General features: G+C 50.1%; 8 protein-coding genes across 8 annotated transcripts; 4 read left to right on the top strand and 4 right to left on the bottom strand.

Moving 5' to 3' along the window:
• Nucleotides 1-246: 246 nt before the first annotated feature.
• EPUS_04275 (uncharacterized protein) lies at nt 247-1823 on the top strand (the record flags this gene model as incomplete). The annotated part of the gene is made up of 2 exons (XM_007803371.1): nt 247-273; nt 324-1823. The coding sequence occupies 2 exons, from the start codon at nt 247-249 to the stop codon at nt 1821-1823; spliced, it is 1527 nt and encodes a 508-aa protein (XP_007801562.1).
• A 489-nt stretch (nt 1824-2312) lies between these two features.
• On the top strand, nt 2313-4121 carry EPUS_04274 (uncharacterized protein; the record flags this gene model as incomplete). The annotated part of the gene is made up of 1 exon (XM_007803370.1): nt 2313-4121. The coding sequence occupies one exon, from the start codon at nt 2313-2315 to the stop codon at nt 4119-4121; it is 1809 nt and encodes a 602-aa protein (XP_007801561.1).
• Nucleotides 4122-4655: 534 nt separating this feature from the next.
• On the bottom strand, nt 4656-5075 carry EPUS_04273 (Pre-mRNA branch site p14-like protein; the record flags this gene model as incomplete). Its single annotated transcript, XM_007803369.1, has 2 exons — nt 4656-4965; nt 5038-5075. 2 exons carry the CDS (start codon nt 5073-5075, stop codon nt 4656-4658), a joined length of 348 nt encoding a protein of 115 aa, XP_007801560.1.
• A 469-nt stretch (nt 5076-5544) lies between these two features.
• EPUS_04272 (uncharacterized protein) lies at nt 5545-10251 on the top strand (the record flags this gene model as incomplete). Its single annotated transcript, XM_007803368.1, has 1 exon — nt 5545-10251. One exon carries the CDS (start codon nt 5545-5547, stop codon nt 10249-10251), a length of 4707 nt encoding a protein of 1568 aa, XP_007801559.1.
• Nucleotides 10252-10930: 679 nt separating this feature from the next.
• On the bottom strand, nt 10931-14371 carry EPUS_04271 (uncharacterized protein; the record flags this gene model as incomplete). The annotated part of the gene is made up of 2 exons (XM_007803367.1): nt 10931-13972; nt 14024-14371. The coding sequence occupies 2 exons, from the start codon at nt 14369-14371 to the stop codon at nt 10931-10933; spliced, it is 3390 nt and encodes a 1129-aa protein (XP_007801558.1).
• A 1916-nt stretch (nt 14372-16287) lies between these two features.
• On the top strand, nt 16288-16632 carry EPUS_04270 (uncharacterized protein; the record flags this gene model as incomplete). Its single annotated transcript, XM_007803366.1, has 1 exon — nt 16288-16632. One exon carries the CDS (start codon nt 16288-16290, stop codon nt 16630-16632), a length of 345 nt encoding a protein of 114 aa, XP_007801557.1.
• A 1147-nt stretch (nt 16633-17779) lies between these two features.
• Nucleotides 17780-19366, bottom strand: EPUS_04269 (uncharacterized protein; the record flags this gene model as incomplete). The annotated part of the gene is made up of 1 exon (XM_007803365.1): nt 17780-19366. The coding sequence occupies one exon, from the start codon at nt 19364-19366 to the stop codon at nt 17780-17782; it is 1587 nt and encodes a 528-aa protein (XP_007801556.1).
• A 1018-nt stretch (nt 19367-20384) lies between these two features.
• EPUS_04268 (uncharacterized protein) lies at nt 20385-21151 on the bottom strand (the record flags this gene model as incomplete). Its single annotated transcript, XM_007803364.1, has 2 exons — nt 20385-20671; nt 20728-21151. The coding sequence occupies 2 exons, from the start codon at nt 21149-21151 to the stop codon at nt 20385-20387; spliced, it is 711 nt and encodes a 236-aa protein (XP_007801555.1).
• Between the last annotated feature and the right edge of the window lie 1056 nt (nt 21152-22207).

Raw genomic sequence — 22207 nt, 5'->3', positions numbered from 1 at the left:
ACATCCTTTTACAGTATGTACTCGTGTTTGACGTAGCACCGCGTGCATGTAGCGTGAACTCCAACTGCAGGGAAACTGTGGGGTACAGCAGCTGTAGCTGGTAGCTCGAGCCCGAGTTGGAGCTCGATCCTTCCACCTACCACGAATTTAAGCACCATTAACAAGATTTCACGATTCTCACTTGAGTATCCTTTCTTATGTAGTGAGCTCTAGCTGGATGCTAATGTCTTTTTGGCGTTCGTGACAATGGCGCATATCTACAACAGCCAACTGGTTCAACTCTTCTACACCATCTCCCAGCATTCAAGCACTAACTCAGTCAGGACGCCTTTGAGCTCTACCATCGCATCCATGAAACCCAAGGACAGGGTCCGTCGTCTTTACTTTCACCCAAGGGAACCGCACTGCCGGCACTTGGCCATGCTATCGCAGGCTCCGTTGGCTCGGCAACATCGAATATCTTCACATACCCACTCGATTTAATTCTTACCCGACTACAAATTCAAAAGCAGCTACGAGAGAACCGGACAGAGGCCCAGGAAGATGAATACAGAAGTGTCCAAGATGCTGCGTGGAGGATATATGAAACGGAGGGTGGGTTCTCGGGGTTCTACACCGGACTGCTGCAAGATACGGGCAAAACGGTTGCCGATTCTTTCTTCTTCTTTCTAGTATACAACTTCCTCAGAAATCGGAGGATAGCAGCTAGGAGTGCTGGTGGCTCATCTGCTATGGTCGTGCTACCAGTCCTTGACGAGCTAGGTATTGGCTTTATAGCTGGATCCCTTACCAAGCTCCTAACAACACCAATCTCCAACATCGTGACCAGAAAGCAAACGTCGGCCTTGACGTCGACTCAGTCCATCAATGCTTCCTCTACTGACCCAGGTCCGCTGAGACACAACTCCTTAAAAGCTCCTTCAACCGCAGATATTGCGCATGATATATTTCAACAGAAAGGGATATCAGGCTTCTGGTCAGGCTACTCAGCCGCTCTAGTACTCACGCTCAATCCCTCCCTAACCTTCTTCCTCTTTGAAACCTTCAAACGTCTCCTACTCCCTCGTTCGAAAAGGGCCAGTCCTCCACCATCTGCAACCTTTCTCATGGCCGCAATTTCCAAAGCTTGCGCAAGTAGCGTCACCTACCCATTTAGTGTAGCTAAGGCAAGAGCGCAAGTTAGCTCGAAACCCATTTCCTCTTCGGATACCTCTATCCCATCCATCCCCGAAGACACAACAGACGAAAAGAGCTGTGCCTCTTCATCAACGCGTGTGCCAAAAAAGGCAGCCAATACAACCATCTTCTCAACGCTCCTGAGCATTATCCAATCCGATGGTCCGGGCGCCCTATACTCAGGCCTTATTCTGGAACTCATCAAATCGTTCCTTTCACATGGTACAACCATGATCTTAAAGCAATATGTCCACGGTTTCATCATCCAAGCATATTACATATCGAGCTTAATAGTTGCTCGACTACGATCGAAGGGCCTCAGAGCAGGAGCCCAGACCGAGAAACTTCTAGAGCGAGCACGAGAGCAAAGGGTCGAATACTACGATCTGGCACGCAACCGGGCCGAGGAAAGAGTGCGGACGGCGAAGGAGCGGAGCGTTGAATACTATGACCTAGCGCGGCGTAGAGCAGGAGAGAGAATCCGGGAGGCGAAGGAGATTATGGGCGCAATGACGGGGCTAGGGGACGGATTGAGGGGCAAGGCGCATGAGACTGCCGAACTGGTGGCGGACTATGTCGAGGAGGAGGCTGAGGAGTGGAGAAACCTCTATGGGACTGGCTTGGCGAGGTGGTTTGATGAGAAATGAGCTACTCAAAGAGGTATATAGATGGCAGTCAGCATTATTGGAAGCTGCTGAGCTCGAGGGGAGACCGTCTTGCTGCGCATACGGTATTCAAATTATGGTAGCATAGCCGCGAAGTTGAGTCGGCATGTTGTTAGTATTAGTAGGTGCCTGATGCAAAAGATTTGGTACTGTTCCACGAAGGTACCAAAGAGTCTTGATTCTACTTCACAGTACATGTTCTTCGCCCGCCTCGTTTTATATGTACATCTTAGTTGCGAAATTGTCCACATACTCCTAATGGCCATTACCGGAATTGCCATTTGTGTTTCTTTATCTCTCTTCCTTCTATCACACCATACCTTTTTAGGATTCAGATTACAAGGCTCAGTGTCACCAATACAGCGTTCGTTTTAGTGTATAGATGAACAGGAATTTGATCCAAAGCTTGTAGCTTTTCTACTTCAAATTTTTATATTCATTTTGGGCTACCAGCTTGTGTAAGTGCGAACGATGGACGACCTTCAGGTGGGTGTCCTAGGAGGAGGCCAATTAGGAAGAATGCTTGTCGAAGCAGCCCATCGCCTGAACATCAAAGTTTCTGTTCTCGACGCTGCAAATGCTCCTGCCAAGCAGATCAATGCTCTGACAGAGCACGTTGAGGGTTCTTTTGCCAAAGCTGCCGACGTTCTCGCATTGTCCCAGAAGTGTGACATCCTTACGGTCGAGATTGAGCATGTCGATACGAAAGTTCTCGAAGAGATCTCGGAAAGAGAGCCACTGAAAGTCCAGCCAAACTGGCAGACGATCAGGATCATCCAAGACAAATACAGGCAGAAAGAAAAGCTCATTCGAAATGGCATCCCCACAGCAGAGTCGATGCCATTTGGTACTGCATCTCCTCAAGGTCTGAAGGAGATAGCAGATCGTCTAGGCTACCCTTTCATGCTCAAGTCACGCACAGAAGCTTACGACGGACGGGGGAACTATCCAGTCAGGTCTGTCTCAGAGATTGAGAAAGCCATCGCTACGCTCAAAGACAGGCCATTATATGTCGAGCGGTGGGCAGATTTTCAAATGGAGCTGGCTGTAATGGTTGTTAAGACATCTTCGGCTGCGTCAACATCCTCATGGGAGACGTCCACCAAAGCATTTCCTGTGGTTGAGACGGTTCACGAAGACAGCATATGCAAGCTCACCTACACACCTGCACGTGGCATCTCCAAAACAGTCAAACTACAAGCACAAGAACTGGCGCGAAAAGCCGTTTCTGCCTTCGAAGGTCGAGGGGTCTTCGGTGTAGAAATGTTCCTCCTCCAAGACTCGTCTCTTCTCATTAATGAAATCGCTCCCCGACCCCACAACTCAGGCCATTACACCATAGAAGCATGCCACATGTCTCAATACGAGGCACACCTCCGCGCAATCCTCCCTAACCTGAGCAACACCATAATCCCGGAGGCCACCTCTCTGCTTACGCCCAACACCAACGCCATCATGCTCAACATTCTCGGCGGTCCAACTCCCACCTCCCATCTCATCGTCGCTCGCGCTGCTCTCACTGTTCCCGGCGCTAAAATCCACCTCTACGGCAAAGGTGAAGGGGGCCCCGGCCGGAAGATGGGACACGTCACCCTGATAGCACCCACTATGAAAGAAGCCCAGGAGAAATTACAGCCCCTCATCAACCTCGTCGATGCCATCCGTATCCACCGTTCCGAGGGACCAAGCACATCACTAGAAACCATTCTCGCGACCGCCCACACTCTCTCCATTACCGACTCGTCCCGCGCACCCCTCAAGGCCAAGCCCCTGATCGGCATAACAATGGGCTCCGACTCTGACCTTCCTACCCTGAAACCCGGACTTCAAATACTAGATGATTTCCGCATCCCGTATGAAGTAACTATAACCTCCGCCCACCGCACACCCGACCGGATGCTACAATACGCCCGCACCGCGTCCTCTCGCGGCCTAAAGGTCATCATCGCCGCGGCAGGAGGGGCCGCGCATCTACCCGGCATGATTGCCTCTTCCACCCCACTACCTGTCATCGGAGTACCCGTCAAGGGTAAAACGCTGGACGGGATGGATTCCTTACTTAGCATTGTGCAGATGCCGCGCGGGGTGCCGGTCGCGACGGTGGCGATTGATAACAGCGTCAACGCAGCGCTGCTGGCGGTCAGGGTTTTGGGGGTCGAGGATGAGGACGTCAGGGCGAGGGTGGAGGGGTACATGATGGAGATGCAGAAGGAGGTTTTGGCGAAGGCGGGAGTGTTGGAGGAGCGGGGCTGGAAGGATTATAGTGGTGGCAGTAAATGAATGGGGAGCACGCGTTTTGTTGAGACGTGACAAAATGGGACACCAGCCACTTGTAAATACTGAACGAATGTTTCCTGCTGCTGGACTACCCGGAGGCTACCAAGGAATATACTTCCGCCAACGCTGTCGTCTTGCTTTTTGTATCCTCCTCGAACCCCTTACAGCGCGTACCTGGGACCGCCTTCCGTCCTGCAACATAGTCCGCCACCTATTTTGTTTGGGCTCGAAATAAGTGGTACAAATCCAATGAAAGGATATGCTAGCACGTCCCCCACGATTCTCTGCAAATCTCGGTTTGCTTTCTTCCTTGTGAACCCACGGGATAGTTCCTTTTTCACTGGGCGGTCATGAGCCAGCGGAGATTAATCCCATACTCTCCCTCCTTTTTCAGACTCTCGAGATCAGTGTATGCCAGCCTGAGCTCTGTCTCTGACTTTTCGCTCATATAGGAAATTCCGGGTATCTTCCACCCGAACATTTACTATGGAAAGCCCCGTCTCACGCCGTGCTCATCACCCACATCCATCTCCTCCCTCAATCAATGCCATTCTCCCTCTTGACCCTCTCCAACCTCTCCTGCCTCTCCGCCAGATTCTCCGCACTCTTCGCCATCTTCTCCGGCTGGTGATAGAGCACGACCAGATAGCGATTCATGAAATTGAACCCGTTCAGCTTGTCGCAGGCTTGCTTGGCGTCGGCGACCTCGTCGTAGACGACGAACGCGGTGCCCTTGGTGTTGGCGGAGTTGCCCTGTCGGATTTGGCGCACCGGACCGAATTTGCTGAAGAGGGCGAAGAGGGAGGGCGGGTCGAGGTTGTAGGAGAGGTTTTTGATGAAGAGGATCCTGTGGGATGAGGTGGGTTAGTGAGGGGGAGCTCTGGAGGAGGCGGCTGAGGGGAGTAGGAGATATTCTTACCGGTTTGCTTCTGGAGCGAGCTTGTTGGACCGCGACATTGTGGCGGTCGAAAGATATTGTCTGCGGTTGATCTTGGAGGAAGACCTGGAGATAGACTGAAGCGATATAGTGAGTAGGCAAGGTGTTTGAGGAACTGGGTGGTGAAGATGTGTACGAAGACGTTCTTCTGTTCTTCTATTCTGCTACAGTATTCTTCTTTTCTCTTGTGTACATATTTACCCACCCGCTTCCACTTTCTTGGCGCTACATAAGTGGAATTACTGCGGGCACTTTGTTGCTTTGGCGGAATTCCCCATCACTACCATCGTCCATACACCCAGTCTTGCAACTTTCTTATGTGATTGTGCGCTGGTACCAGCTTCAGAACTCTTCAACATCGATGTTTCAATGACTGCGAGGTCTTCTTACCGTGCTGCTCTGGCACTCGACGCAGGAGATTGACCCCCCACTCTGCGTGCCGACTGTGACTCGCCCGTTCGAATCCATCGCAAACGCTCTCCAAACAAGATGAACGCTGCTATCTCTTTTCGAAAAACCTCCGGAGGTCTCCCGCCTCGCTATCGCACTCCTTCTCCTCCGCCTCGTGAGGCAATTGAGCCGCTCTCCCCCGCCGCAGAGAACGTGCACCACAACTGGCCGCCAGAACACAACGCTTATCCCGCACAAGGGCTCGGTCTTAGCTTGGCTGGCTTCGATGGTCCTCAAGTGCACACGGCATATGAACAACGACTTTGGGTTGATAATGACGGCCAAGCTCGAATTGACTCATTCAGCATCAATGCCACCAGAACCAATGCGACACGAAGAAGTACCTACGACGAATACAGAACGACCGCTCCCACAGACGGATCGCTAAAGAGGGAGAAGAAGGGACATGGAAGGTCTGGTTCGAGTATCGATGCCCTCGCTACCATTGCTCTAGCTACAAGTCCCACCTTCAGCCAGGGATCCCCTGCTTTCCCTCCAAGCCCTTGGCTGCCTTCCTATACCTATGGCAATGGCTATCAACACGACTACACATTGGATGAACGACCTTCGAAGAGAGCCAGATCCGAAAAACTTCCTTCTCCACAAATGGGCCGGAAACAAACAAGACCATCCACGAGCCACCTCACTTCCTTTGAGAGTCTAAAAGACGATGCCGAATTACTTCTCAACTTTGCCCAACCTCATAATTTTCCTCCTCTTCGAAAGAGCACGCCTCCACAGCATCAACACCCTCAGTTCGACCCAGAAAGCCCTCCTTATAGGCGTCTTAGCGCGTCGACAACAGTAAGTGAGCAAAGGGAACAGCCTGCGCTCAATGGTGTCCAAGAAGATGGTCATGAATCTCCAGGGCCACATGGAGAACACGTAGCGTTGAAGCAGATAGAAGACTACATCGCTCAGTCTGGGGTGGCGGAAGGCAAGGAGCCCATAAAAACCAAGCAAGAACCTGGCTCGGCATCGGATGACACCAGTATTCATCAGGGAACGTCCCCGGAGCTTCAAACTGAGCCCAAGGCTTCTGCTACTTTAGTAGAGCAGCTGGCTGCATCCGCAGCTGAAGCTTCCGTCATTGAGGAAAAGAAACCGCGCCGAATCCAGCCGACAACTCAAGCACCTTGTGGGAAGTGCAACTCCTTACAAGCCATCACTGGAAACGAAGATCATGATGGTCAAATATCGTGGATCGGATGTAATGGGTGTCAGCGATGGTTTCACATCATCTGTGCTGGGTTCAAGGATAGTCGGGAAACGCGAACAGTGGATAAGTATATCTGCGCTGACTGCGAACCCGTCAAAGGCCAAACCACTTATGTCCGAAAGTCCTCAAGAGCCAGAACTGCCATCGATTACGCTGGCCTCAATCAAGGCATGATTCAGTCTTCGGAGGAGACGGCAGAGCATCACTGGCTCAAGCCGATCAAAGATGGCAGAATCAAATTTCAACCTGACGATTTCGCACGCATTCGACCAGAGCTTCTGACAACAGAATATCTGGAGAAGACTGATGGCATGAAGCGCCCTGTCGTCATTCCTGCATGTTGGAATCCTCAATTCGGCGTGCAAAAGGAGGTAGAGGCGAATGTCGAAGCAGACGACGAGTTTGCTGGGCAGGAAGTAATCATTGACTCAAATGGAAACGAGGTTGCAGCGAGTCTCCTAGGTTCCTGTGTGCAGGATCGAGAAGAAGTGCTCGACTGTGGTCAAGATCTTCTCGACATGGTCATGCCTCAGAATCTTACCGTCCGGAGGGTTGCTGAACTGCATGGTCCTGATATGCCTCTCGACGTGATTGATGTCAAATCGCAGCAGACAGCCCAGAAGTGGAACCTAAAGAAATGGGCCGACTACTATGAAAGTACAGGCGAGAAGACCATCCGCAACGTCATCAGTTTGGAAGTTTCGCAAAGCAAGCTTGGTAGGCTTCTGCAACGACCGAAAATTGTTCGTGATCTCGACCTGCAGGATGCTGTGTGGCCACCAGAGTTACCATCCAAGGCTGTACAATTCTACTGCTTGATGTCGGTTGCCGACTGTTACACCGACTTTCACATTGACTTTGGTGGTTCGTCTGTCTATTACCACATCTTGAAGGGCAAGAAGACCTTCTTCTTCATCCCACCCGAAGAAAAGCATTTGAAGAAATACGAACAATGGAACAATTCGCCGCTCCAGAACCAGACGTTCCTGGGTGATGTGACTGGTGATTGCAGCAGAGTCGACCTTTCCGAAGGGGATACAATGATGATCCCGTCTGGCTGGATACATGCCGTGTGGACTCCGGAGAACAGCTTGGTGGTTGGGGGCAATTTTCTTACGCGCATGAGCTATGAAATGCAGATAAAGGTCAACCGTATAGAGATTGACACAAAGACGGCTCTCAAGTTCAGGTATCCACTATTTCAAAAGGTCAATTGGTATGCGGCTATCCGGTATCTCGAAGATGATCCAGTCCCCGAAGAGGTTCTCAACGAGTTCGAGGACGATCCTGAATACGTCTTCCTCCGAGCAAACCCCGTCTGGCATGAATTTGGAGAGCTAGAGAACAGTGCAGAACCTGGCGACCCCTTCTACAATGCTCGCTTCTACTCGCGAATGGAAGTGGAGGGCTTACCAGCACTGCGGGACTATTTGTATCGTACTGCATTGATAGCGTCCGACTTCCACGTGGATGGTGTTACCGAGACAACTCGAACAAACGTCAAGAAGTCAATACCAAAGGGTCACGGAGAACCAATGGACCTGATGCGAACATTTGGCATCTGGGTAGCATGGAAGACTGGTTGTGTCACCGCACCCGACTGGGTCAGGCCTGACTCCCCATCTTTGTCAAGTCTGGCCCGAAAAGCTGAGAAGCAAAAGAAGTCTGACGTGAGGACACCTGGTGAGCGAACGTCGTCAAGAGTCCAGTTACAGCTTGAGCATGCTCGCGCTGAAAGCGCAAACACGTCCATCAAACAGCAGACCTCTTCCGTTGAGCCTGAAGCTGCCAAAGAGGACACCAAAAAGCCAAGGAGGACGCCGAAAACGTCAGGACTTGGACCGCAGAGGTTCGCTTGCGATCCCTGCCGAAAACGCCGCATCAGGTGTCGTCACAGGGAAGGGGAAGCCCTGGCCCCATCGAGCGAGAGCGATAGATCAAGAATATATTCCTCAATCAGCGTCGAAATACCACGAACCGTTCCTGCCCAGGGCTCTGCAATTCTGGACGGACCTGGTTCGTCACCTCAAGCTAGGGCACACCCGTTACCGGATCCGGATTCCGTCTCTACACTCATAAATCCCCAGGAGACATATGGTTCCAGCAATCAGCCACCACCAGTGCAACTGCAGACAGAAGATTCGATGTTGACAGGCGCAGCCTCAGGTAAGAAGGGACGTAGTAAGGCGTGTGAGGAATGTCGGAAGAGCAAGGTAAGATGTGTGATTCCGCCCACCGACTTGGTATCTGACACTGTCCAGCGTCGCTGCATACATGATGAGAATGGCAAGGTCGATCCTTACAAAGCCGCCGAACCCTCGAGGCCCCGCGGATCGACCTCGACCAAGCGACCAGCGCGTCTTAGTGACGAAATGTCTTCTGCTAAAAAGCCAAAGGTCGACAAGACGGAGGATGATACGATTTTGATTGGTCAAGCCCAGTCTGCCCTAGCAGAAGCGTTCCATGAGCAGGCAGTAGAAGATGACGATTTCAATGCCCTGATCGATCCCTCCTTACAGCCTGCTATCCAACAACTACAGGCAGCAGCAAGCGTCATGACGCAATCTGCACAGGAGATGAACGAAGCAGCTGGTCCAGATCAAAAGCCAGAGACTTCGAGCATTGACGCTCTCTCCGTAGAAGCACCTTTACAACAAGCAAAACTCACCATCCACATTGATCCTCAATTGCAAGCACCATCCACCTCCATTAAAACAGAAGCCCATCCTGTCGCAGGCCTTGCCACATCATCAAGTCAAATCTCTGCAAATTCGCTCGTCTCTCCTCCGGACTCTCTTCACAACGACGGCGAAGACGTCTTCTCCCCACACATCACCAACCACAACAATCCCCATGTCAACAAATCTGTTGAAGGGATAAATCACCACGAAGATGAAGAGGAAGGAGGAAGTAGCAATGACTCGACAACATCGACATCAAATCCTCTCCAGACCCCGAAATCGGCTGGTTCGCGCTACTCGTCACGTCAACCGAAACCGGTCGACAGATATGTTCCTGACCCTCTTACTGTGTCCCAGCATCCGGGAACCGGCATTAAGCATACACCGAACGCAACCGTTGCTAATAAGAAGGAAGGCCGCCGCGCGTCCAGCAGTGGTGCTAGCCTTGTCACTACATCCAATTCGAAGTCGAACTCCAACTTCAATTTGAGTAGAGGACATGGTAGTAGTGGGAAGCCAAGACGCGCATCTAGTCATGCTACTTCCTCTTCCACCACATCTGCTGCAGCTTCTACAACGACTGTCTCCCTTCCTTTCGTGGCTGCTGCTCAACAACGAGAACAAAAAGAGGTCATTTCATCCTCCACACTGCCAAAGACAGATGAAGCAACAACGGCGACACACGGGAACGGTTTGGGTGCGGTATTAGGGACCGCATCATCGCAGCAGGCAGGGCAAGTCGGCATATCGCCGGAAATCGAGGCAGATGAGGAGAGTCTCCGGCTGATCCGCGCACTGCAAGAAGAGGAATTCGGGCTCCGGAGACGGAGGAGCATGAGGGCTTGAAACCTATAAACGTGCGAAAACGAGTTGGCCATGAACATGGATGGCGAGGTGGGGGATTGTGAGTCTAGGGGTCTTTGAGATGAAGGGGAGGAAGCGCCGACTTTTGCTAATGAACGAGCGGGAGATGATGCCGGTCCAAAACGAATGCAAACGGACTTTTTTTGCAGCGAGGGAGCGGAGGCTTGCGTAGCACTTTTAATGGAGTACCAGGCGGCGAATCTGGAGACCCGGTGGGAGCGAGTGAGCCATCAAAATAAGATACGCTTTTCAAGCCTATAGATATGTTCTTCTTTCCATTTGATGGAATCCTTTTTTTTTAAGATGGGCACCTGCCACCCCGCTCGTGGGAGTTCTGTGGTTTGACCACCCCTTCCCACTTCCCACTTCAGTCCGTCAGCAGGTACAGTATCCACATCAATACCAGGTGGGTAGTAGTCAGCACTGCATATCCAACCCCCCTCTGGGCCCTGGACCTCCCTCCCATCTCTGAAAAGCCACGACCATAAAAAGAGACGTACTGTTGTTATGCACGTTAAGCGGTGTCAAATGCATCAAGTACACGTTATGTATACCAGAAGGACTTCAGTAAGTTCTACGTCATTGTACGTACACAGAGGACTGTTTTGGTACTTGTATTCTTCTTCTTGTACATAAATCATCCTATCATAGTTCTTGATGTTCAATATGCTAAACCTATGACCTCTTGCTGTTCTGTTGTCCTTGCACTCCATGGAAACCGGAACAAGCTGTCCTTTTCTGACTCAGCTCTCTTATGATCCTGTAACATCTGGACCACAGTTTCATGTCCATTTTTAGTGGCCCAGTATACCGCTGTTTGCCTTTCACTCTCCTCTTGGTCAACATCAACTCTGCCAGAATCAAGTAGCATTCTAACAATAGTCTCATATCCGATTTTAGCGGCCCACCATAACGGCGTCTGCCCTTTATCATCCGCTAAGTTAGCATCAACTGTGTGACAGTTAAGTAGCTCTCTAACAACGGCCTCATGCCCGTTCTTAGTGGCCCATAACAGTGGCGTCCACCCGGTGAGATCCTTTAGGTTGGGATCAACTCTGTGACAGTCAAGTAGCTCTCTAACGACGGCCTCATGTCCGTTCTTAGTAGCCCATAACAGTGGCGTCCACCCGGTGAGATCCTTTAGGTTGGGATCAACTCTGTGACAGTCAAGTAGCTCTCTAACGACGGCCTCATGCCCGTTCTTAGCCGCTGATGACAGTGGTGTCTGCCCGGTGAGATCCCTTTGGTTGGGATCAACTCTGCCAGAATCAAGCAGCATTCTAATGACGGCCTTATGCCCGTTCTTAATCGCATATGACAGTGGCGTCCGGCCTCTGTCATCCCTTTGGTTGGCATCAACCTTGCTGGAATTAAGCAGCACTCTAATGACGTCTTTGTGTTTGTGTTCAACGGCCCATGATAGTGGCGTCCGCCCGGTCTGATCCTTTGTGTTTTTATCAACTTTATTAGAGTTGAGTAGGACCGTTATAATGGACTCATGCCTCTTCTCAATAGCCCACCAGAACGGCGTCCGCCCTACACTATCCCGTTGGTTGGGATCAACTCTGTGACAGTCAAGTAGCTCTCTAACGACGGCCTCATGCCCGTTCTTAGCCGCTGATGACAGTGGTGTCTGCCCGGTGAGATCCCTTTGGTTGGGATCAACTCTGCCGGAATCAAGCAGCGCCTTAACGACCGCATCATGCCCTTTGTTGGCGGCCGACGACAGCGGCGTCTGGCCATCTTCATCTGTTACATTTGTGTTCACTGCATTCCCCCTAAACAGTCTGAGCAGCAGATCGTACATACCTGGCTCGTGCTCTGAAATATAACCAATATGCTGTAGCCAGTATAACTTTGCATAAGCGTAAAAGTGAAAATCATCCACTGAACGAGAACTGAAAAGTGTGCTTGTTTCCGCAAGAGTCTTGCCAATGTCATAGTCAGGCCGCTTGCTGAACTTCAAGAGCTTCAGTGCAAGACTTCGAACACTATTTGACGAGTCCAGGGTCGAACAAATGATCCTGGATGGCACTAACCCAGTCATTATCTGTGGAACTACCAGAGTGGAGAGCTGAGTTTCGAAAACGCCGTAGTTGAGGTAGGTAACGATAATATCCGCCATCTTCGTCTCTGCGCTGTCCATTGTGAATGATATGTTGGTTGAGTCTTTAAACCCGTCAAGGAGGAATTGCTTGACGCTGTGGTGCACCAGTCGTACGGTCAACTCTTCTTCATCGACAGTGACGAGGCTTCCGCAGCAAGCCAATGTTAGATATATATCATTGAGAAGCTTAGCCGGGTTCCAAACAGCATCACCAGGAACTACGCTTAAGGCTTCTCGAAGTTCTTCCGTTGTCATGGGACGGTGAGCCACAGTTACAAGCTCTAGTATCAGTTTCTGGTAAGGCTTTCCTAAGCCTTCCGATTTCCGCAGAATACGAGAGAACGTTTCTGAAAGGTCTCTGGGAAGATCGGCCAGAGCCTGACGAATGGCGCCATCCGTTTTCATAGCGCACAAGGATTCGATTTGAAGAACTACCCAGAGGAACATTCCTTGAGATCCTTTCAGGAGAGCATCCTGTATTTCCAGTATAAGGGCAGGATTTCCTATCACCAGCTTTTTAGACTCTATGCAGCTCTCTAGCTCTGCCCCAATAAATGCCGCAATATCGGGGTTGTCGTAAGGAATTGAAGTGATCCTGGCGGCAGTGAGTTGTTCTGAGCACATTTTCGAGGCGTTATTAGGCTCCAGTCGGAGTGAAACACAGAGAAGCAGTGCAAATATCTCCTGGAGCTTCCGAAGTTGGGAAATCATTATGTTTCTCTCAGCATCGTTACATTCATCCAGCCCGTCAAGGATGAAGTACGCCTTGCAATTAGGTGGAAGGGCGCGCTGAAGCAACCGGAACAACCCATCGAAATCCAGTGCTGGAGAGGTTTCACCAAGGAGTTCCACCACCATTGTAAGGTCTGGAACTGAGAGCAGCAACTGTCGAGCCAAGGAACCGAGCACTGTCCGCGCTTTCAAGCTTTCGGAAACGTCGTGCCGACAAAAGAAATATGCCACCACAATATCCTTCTTTCGAACATGAAGATTTAGATCATCAACAATATTGGCCAGCGAAACAGACTTACCGGATCCTAGCTTGCCTGTATACATAAGTGTACAGGAATCTGTTCGCCCTTTCCAGTCCTGGTATTCAGCAGTCCGATTGAATAGAGTTGCGTTTCCGACCTTCCGAATCTGTTTCCACGTTGCCTCATAATCGTACATGGAACAACTATTGAGAACAAATAGGTTTGTCTTAATCTTTTGCCGAAGCGATACAGATTTGGAAACCTTGCTCGAAAGAGCTCTGAACCGGGAGTTCTCTTCGGCTTCCTCCTCAATCTTCTTAGCCATCAGCAGGTTCACCTCCCCTTTAATCATCTTCGCCCAGAGGTCGAGGTCCGATTGGTAGGTTTTCATGTCGGAGTCGCTCAGAGTAGATGCAATTTGCCCAAACATTGACTTCTGTGTGAACTTCAACAGCTGATGACAAAGACGAACGACTACAATGAAATATTCAGACAGATGCGATTGTAGATCCTTGGATCTGGAATAGAGCAAGGCCATTCTTTGGTAACGCGGGGCTGAGCGACCGACGGTCATAAGGAGAGTTGACAACTTTTCGAGGTAGGAAGAGAAATTTACAATCAACTACGAAGATATTAGCAGAGAACACAGCCAAGGAGGTCAAGAAACACCAACGAGCAACGACATTCGCACCAGCGACCAGACACCACATGCAATTAGGTTCTGAGAGCCGCCCACGATGATATCCCCAAGTGCAGCGAACTGCTGAACGCCTTGTAGGAAATTGGTCAGCCGTGGTCCAAAGCAACGCCCGCCGCCGACCTTTCCAGATACGCGACAGTCAATCTCGGCTGTAAGTCGCATGACATCGCTAGGATCTGGAGGGGAATCGCACGATTGTGATCTATAGGTACGAAAGCTGTTTTTCTGCTCGCTCGAGAGGTCCGCTTCGAACTGCGAAACAGCCTGCGCAAGGCGAATATCGGGCCTCAGCCGTGAAGCATTTGCGAGCACATAAGACATTGGTGGTGATATCGTGAAAGGCTACGAATAAACAGTGCACATCAAGCAAGAACCGGATGAAAGAGCAATCCCCAGAACATTGAGAGAGAAGATGGAACTAACTAAGGCTGAGCAATCCACCCCGCGGGCAATGCCTCAATTAGGGTATATCGCAAAAATCAAGCTCCAATGAGATTACCTGGAAAACTTCGCACAACAACCTCTCAAGAAGCAGGCATCTAGGATATATAATCTAAGAATATCTGGATCAGCCTACTCTTGATGATGTCCTCTCTCGAAGAAGATGCGTAAAGACGTTGATATGCAAGACTTGCGGCAACATCAAATCAATAGGATCAACAGCGCTAATTGAGGCATTCCAACCCCCTGCTTGCCCGCGGAGTGGATAGGCACTTAATGTCTGGTTAGATGTGATACACATGAAATAATACGTCCGTATTTGATACTAGAATGTAACGTTTAGACCACGTTTGAACGGTTCATTAATGGCTTGGCGCTTATCCATATCTGCACTACTAGTAGCTTAGAGATAGGCACATCTAGCAGGGCGCCTGTGGAGCAGAATGCTGTATGATATGATATGCTAGATGTGTGATGCTTAGGAGTCTAAGATAGATCCTGCAGAAAGATGAAATATATACACAGAATGTAGTGCCAAGGCCTCACAGCGCGAAGAGAGAATCAAAAATGGCGGTTTGGCGGGAAGCTAATTTCGCTAGCCACTGTATTAGGTGTTCTGAGCAACATGCTACGAATACTTATGCCCCATACTTACTATTCTAGTGATGGCTTGAAAGTGCGAGAAAGATTGAAAATACCAAGATATTTTATTACGTTGCGGGTACGGTCACGTTACGTCCCGAGCCTAGGTTGATTGACTAGACCGGCAAAGCGCTTGATTGACCAGGGAGCCGCAAATCACACGCCGGATCTATTCTCAGCTCCAAACGAAGAACTTGGCAGTCAGACGAATTGGAGAGAAATATGGCGTTCACATTCTGCAAACTGTTTAGCTTCTTCACTTGTGTGACAGACCGATAATGCGACACCTCTTCGAGGGGGATCCTCGCGTACGGCAGGCGGCGAGAGAAGCCAGTGAGGCGGACAATGAGGCTCCCCAGGTCGTTGTCCCGCAGGAGCAAAGTCTATCTGTTGCAAAGAGCTTTTCTGCTGGCATCAAGACGTTGTATACTTCCGAATCGAGCATCGTTGAGTGAGCGTCGTCTCCGGTTTCTGATAGTTCTTCCCTTCTTCAGTCACCATTTTTAGATCATTACGCCGCTGACTGGTCTTTGGGACCTCTGATCAATTTCCAAATCGTACAGCACAGTTTATCCACTCCACGGCCAAAGAATTCTTCGTCCTCATCGCTCAAGAGCCCCACCACCCCCTCCAAAAAAGCCATGGTACGATCTTGCTGAAGCGCGTTTCCTTTGTGCCAGATCGTGCATGACATACCTCCTAGATCAGGCCATTCCGGCCAACCTCTTCAACGCCGAAAGGTTCAGTTCAACCTCTTCAGAAACTGACAGCCCTGTTTCCACCCGGCAATGTGTAAATGACGAGGACATGTTTGAAACTCTGTTTGATCTTGGGGAATTGCGATTTCTGCCCTCTTTTGGAGTGCTTCGCGTGGTAGTTATGGACCTGTGAGCCTGTTGCTCAAATACAGCGTGCTTGCATTATGTAAAGATACTCACAAAGTGCCACTAGCTATTGCGACATAAGGCAATTTCAAAAAAATCTGTGATCTGCTCCTGGGAGCCCACGATGTGGATCTGAATGAGCTAGACAATTATGGAAACCTTGCATTGGTTCTTACTGCGGAAGCAGACTATGCACAAGTATTGCGTCGACTGCTCCTACACAGATCAATTCAACTTGACCAAGTCGATGCCAAGGGTCGAACTGCATTGATGGCGGCGGCTCGCAAGGGCTCAGAAGCATGTGTTCAAATTTCGCGTGAGATCTGTCCTGCCAGCGTCAATGATGTCGACCACAAAGATCAGACTGCGCTACATCATGTCAGCCACGCAGGTCATGTACGAACGCCGAAGGAGCTGCTCGCATTTCCCACAATTAATGTCCACTTCAAGGACCACTTTAGGCGTAATGCTTTATCTCTGGTATCGCAACAAGGCCACTTACCCGTAGTCAGAATCCTACATCGCAGAAATGGCGACGCTGCAAGCACAGACGTGACTGGTCGCAACGCTGTTTCGTGGGCTGCAAACAGTCTCAAGGCCACCGCATACACCTAGGGTAGCGAGGAGAGTGTTCTTGAATATCTTGTTGGGAAATTTCCCCGGGCGATTGATGTTCCAGATGAGTACGGCTGATCCCCGCTGGCATGGGCCGTGGATATCTCAGGCTATCTCAGTCGGTACAGGTCTTGTCGAAATCTCCACACGTGGATGTGAACCGACGTGACACGACGTCTGGGAAGACCTGTCCTGGCCTGGGCCGCGAGCTCCGGAATGACAGATATCGTGAGGTGCTTGCTGCGAAGATCCGATATCGACATCGAACCGAAAGTTTCGATGGACAGACACCTCTTTCCTACGCAGCAGCGAGTGGCATGATGGATACTGTCAGATTGCTCCCGCAACACAAAAACGTGGTTACCAGCCAGTTGGACCACCACGGAAGAAGTCCGGGCTGGGATCAATAACCATCCAGATCCTATTACGGTGGAGGGCCCCAGTGCACCTTGGTTGTCTCCTCACTTCTTGGATTAAGTTTCGTGGTCGATACAACTTTTCCCTTATTACGCACAACGCCACGATGGTCATGTCAGGGATGCCAAGAGGTGCAGCGATAAAGTACTGCATAAGGCTGGGCGCCAGTGGTTTGGGGGCCTCGGCAGCAGAATCTACTGCCAATCCAATCCAATCTTTTACCCGCCTGCGTGGGAGCGAGCGTGACGGCCACAAACTGTGACATTTTTGGCAAAGCAGAAACCTTTCAACTGCCGTTGTCAATTGGCTCGGATTGTTGAAGTGCTGTTTCGGCGAGGGGCACTACACTCCTTCTAACAATCCTTCAGACAAGTTCTTGCCTTGGGATTAGATTGTAGACCAGATAATATCTTCATTATCGTTTATTGTGAAGGGCCTGGGACGAAGTGACTGAGCTCGTAATACGTAGGGCCGGTAAAGGACCGGAATTATAGAATCACTCAATCAATCAGTACTATTTAGGTATCTTTACTAATTGACGGCTATGCAGTGATTAAACTTCGAGGCGACGAGAACACATTCGTATCAAGTTCGCGGAAAGATAATTCGCAGTTACGATGCCCCAATAGGTATACAGATAATCAAGCCAATTTGTAGTGGAACAAGAAGGGGTTTGAGAATCCTTAGTCCCTATGCAAATTCGATGATTAGACACAGCATCCGATTGTCCTTAATATTTTCGTTCTTCCATCTCATTAGTAGCAGGAGTGCCATAGAAATGACTACCTGGGCCCGTTGCGCCAGCGCTTTGCTGTGGAAAAGTATCTTGTATGTATCCCGTGTTCTCTGTCGGGCTCATCATTTTATCCCCTGCAGCAGCACTCGTTGGCGTAGCGCCCGTACCAGATATGCTTTGCTGCTGCTGCTGGACATTCGTGCCGATGCTGCCGGGCTCCTGTGCAGCAGCAACACCGCCACCTCCCACCCTGCTCTCCATAGGCGAAGCAGGCACCGAGTCGGTAGTCTTGCCAGCCTGAGACATAATAATGCTATGCCACTGCTGAGCGTCGGCAGGCGTGTGCGCTTTGAATTGGTACTCGGAACTCAGATGCATCTTTGAGGTGAGCTTGCCGCCAGACACGTCTTTGCCTTTGATGTGGAATTTGACGCCATCGACACCGCCAATGCTGCAATCTGGCAGGTACAAAGATAGTTCTGGAATAGGATCCTTTTGGAAGTCGTTGTTGTCTTTGAATTCGTGGAGGTAACCGGCTGGTGTGAGGGCGTAGTAGCCGGTTTTGTAACCTGTCAATGCACCGATGCCATGTGATTTGCGTTCTAGTGAGCCTTCGATCACGGGTTTTGTAGCTCGGTGGCCTTGGTTGGGGAAGGTGATGTTGCTCATGCTTCTTGGTGGAGCGTCGGGGTTAATGAGTAGGTTCTCATTGCGCTTGATAAATCCGCGCCACTCGAAATCAAGAGGAACTTTTTGTGCAGTCGAGGCCATGTCTCCGTACATAGCTCTGTGCCTCTCAGCTTGTCCACCCATGAACTGGGAGAAGGACCCCAGAGCATTCTGTACGATGGTGAGGACATGCGCTTCAAATTGCTGGAAACTGTTTTGGACAGTCAGAAGATCATTGCGATTGTTATTCTCCTCCAGAATTTGCTGATTGAGACGGTGATAAATGCCTCGTTGGAGGACGTATGGATCATGCGCTGCATCAACCTTTCCGCCTGCCGAGTCAAAATTTGCCGTGTACTGTCCCAGGAGCTCGATGTGCTTCTGGCTTGCATTACGAGCTTTGTCCACCGCTTTGGATTGCTTAGCAGCGCCAGAGCCTAGCTCCTTTCCCTTGGCCTTGATCTCCTTGTGAAGGCGTTCGAGCATGGGAAGGACAGTGCCAGAGATATTCTTGGCCGTCTCATCATGTAGGTTTGCGATTGCTTGGGTGTTGGAGCGGATGTTCTCGAAAAGGCCAGCAACACCACGGTTCTCTTGGTCGAAATGATGACCTTGCTTTAGAGGTTTCGAAAGGGTCTGAGGGGCGTGCGACCGGTTAGTATGTGCTGTGGATTGCGGGTGGGCATGGTTCACCTTCAAGATCTTTTCTTGTTCCTTGGCTTCTGAATGCTGTCCTTTTCCTACTGCGCCAATGTATTCTTCGAGATATGAAACCATGTGCTTCCATGCCTGTAAACGCTCCAGAAGGAGACCTGTGGTATTGGAAGGATCGCCTTCAGGGATGGCATCCTCTTCAGAAGCGTTGGTATTCGTTCTTGAAGGCAAGTCAGAATGTTGCTGATGCGCAGCCATAGTGTATTCGTAGCTCGGGGGCTTCAGTCCGGAACGCTTCCTCATATCGGTGTCAGTCTTCTAGTCGGAAAGGGGATTTCAAGTTATAAAGAATCATACCTATCAGTCTGGGGGATATTGTTGTGACCTAGGTAAGTGCAATGGACAGATCAGGAAACATCCAATTGACCAGTTCGGTTTGGGAAATGTAGATTTTGAGAGGGAATACAGTTTATGGGAGTATACGGCAGTATAGATATTGAGAGGCTTGAAGAAGTGACAATATTGTCACCTGCCAAGTTCCAAATACTCAGATCACTTTCTTGACGAGTGACGTCATAAAATGGTGGTCCTGGCTTCCTAAAATGGACACTAGCGAATTTTCGGCAGATCTCCAGCCACATTGGTAGGGAAGATTTAGAGATCTTCATCATGTGCGCTTTAGCCACCGTAGTCTTTCTCGACTCCGCTGTCACCTATGAAGGGGAGTTCCCACGCCGAACCTCGCAAGATACGTCGATTCAGCCTGTTTGTCATGGGGTGGGCACGTTGGGCTTTATTTAATCGTCAATTGAAAGGCTTCAAGACCTTGAAGTAACGTCTGTGTAAAGGAATTTCGTGAGCGATCTGAAGGCGAAAAAGCGAAACATATCATGGCGGGTCGAATCTTTATGAGAATGAGGGTTCAGAGGAGATAGCTGGAAATCGGGTACCACCTTGCTGTTTGCTTGCTTGCGAACAGATATGGCTTCAGGAGCACAGAGTACTAGCGGCATGGGCGGATTCGTGAAAATGGTTCAAGTATTCAAAGGGCGCCCCAGAGAAGTCGTAGTTCGAAAGACAGTGTATTTCATTATAGCAGCAGTTTGTGTCGCAATATTGCTGATCAGTTATTAGGCTAGACTTCTCCAACACCCGATACCCGAAGATAACATAGGAAATGGAAACACATTGTAAACGCCAGACTGTGTATGAACAGCGCCTATCTACCTCAACATCTTCCATCCTCTTCACACCGCCAAACGAGTGAGAGAACGTTTCAGGCAAACAAAGCAGCAATCATGGCCAGGACGCCAGCACCAGCAAAGGTATTGAGCGAGCTTGCGGCACCAGTAGAGCTAGCAACCGCGCTGCTTGAAGAGCCGGAAGCAGAGCCAGAAGAAGAGCCGGAAGCAGAGCCAGAAGAAGAGCCGGAAGCAGAGCCGGAGGCAGAGCCGGAGGCAGAGGCAGAACCGGAGCTCGCACTGACAGTGGAGGTAGAAGTGCCCGTCGAAGTGATAGTGGTTATAGATCCACTTGAAGAAATGGTCGAAGTGACTGTGGAAGCTATACAAATTGCAGATCAGAAAACATGCAGAAGATCAGAGGGTATGCGAACGTACTTGATGTAACTCCAGAGGTAGACGGGGTAGAGCTCGAGAAGGATGCCGAGGAGGTGGAAGACGAACCGGCATCAGCAACATCGAATTGTCCAGACTGTGCCAAAATGCCTTGATTGCTGGCCGAGGTACCCTCGAGATTGATTTGGTAGTTCTCGCCAGGAGTAACGCCGGGGACAGAAGAGAGATCGTAAGATCCAGTGGACGTCTCAACGTCGGAGGCTATCTCAATACGGACGGGAGGATTGACGTTGTTGTTTACGAGGACGATGTTGAAGGTGCTTGGATCGGTTGAGACCGAAGCCCAGCTGATCGTATTGTCTGTGCTGAGATCAAGGTTCGAGCCTTCAGCAGGAGCAGTGACCTGCAGGGCAAGCGCAGAGGCCACAAGGGCAAGTACGGCAGATGCGGAGAGAGTGAATTGCATTCTGGATTGTGGGTGGATTTCTTGTGCTAGGAAAGATGTAGAACTCTGTTGGGTACCAAGAAAATCAAGAGGCCGAAAGGTTTTTTCAAATGAGTGAATATGCTCAAAAATTGCGACAGGAAATTCAAAGAGAGAAGTAAAGTAGAGAAACCAACAGATTTAATCTTCCAGGTGGGGGAGATGAGATTGATCGCGTCCCTGGTTCAGCCTCTTCTATTTTCATGCACTTGCCCCTATTCTTGAAGCTTCCCAGTATAGTTACTCAAGCCGTTAGCTCGCTAGCCCACCCACCACTATTAATGGCGAACCACTAAAATCCCATCCAGACAATTCGTCCGCGCCATTTTCACGGCAGGGATCCCAATGCTTGAGGGTACCTTGCGCATCCCTTGTGGCCCAATGGCATGTCAAATATTGGATGATACGAATGCTTAGCATGAGATGCAGCACATCTCACATTCGCGCGCAGAATTTCTGCAGCATCAACAGCAGCTTCGATTGCTGCACGGCCTTCGATGTCCAGAGGCATACTGCACAGCCTGCATGGTCAGTAGAGCAACATCAGAGTGCGGCTTGTTCACGATTGCTGGCTTGCGCTACGTGTCGGCTTGTGAAACATAGATGGCGTAGTAGAAAAAGAAGTGCATCAAGTACTCCACCAGAAGGACATCGTTAGTAGTTTCTGAACCACACTTGATTGATGAATCCGTCCTGACCGTAGTGAGAAACGATTTAGCAACACCTGGTTCGGATTGCCTAGGTAGCAGTAGCCGATGTCACCACGCAAGTTGTTGATTAGAAATCTCGATATGTTAACTTTGTATCATGCGGAGCATGCAGCTCTAGTATACTTAGAAATCAAAGATAAAGAATTGAGAGGACGTCGGATTTTAACACGAAAATTTCCTACGTAGTACTCATTTCACCCAGGGCATCAGAGAGGGAAAAGCGGAATGTAGGTAGTACGTAGCACGTCTGATACGAGATACGATGATGACGAACATGCACTAATTGCTATGACGAAACAGTGTAACAAATGTAACTGGAGCTGCTCCC

This window comes from Endocarpon pusillum, assembly GCF_000464535.1.
Source record: "Endocarpon pusillum Z07020 unplaced genomic scaffold scaffold218, whole genome shotgun sequence".
Taxonomy (NCBI): domain Eukaryota; kingdom Fungi; phylum Ascomycota; class Eurotiomycetes; order Verrucariales; family Verrucariaceae; genus Endocarpon; species Endocarpon pusillum.
This window is presented reverse-complemented; position numbering and strand designations above follow the sequence as displayed.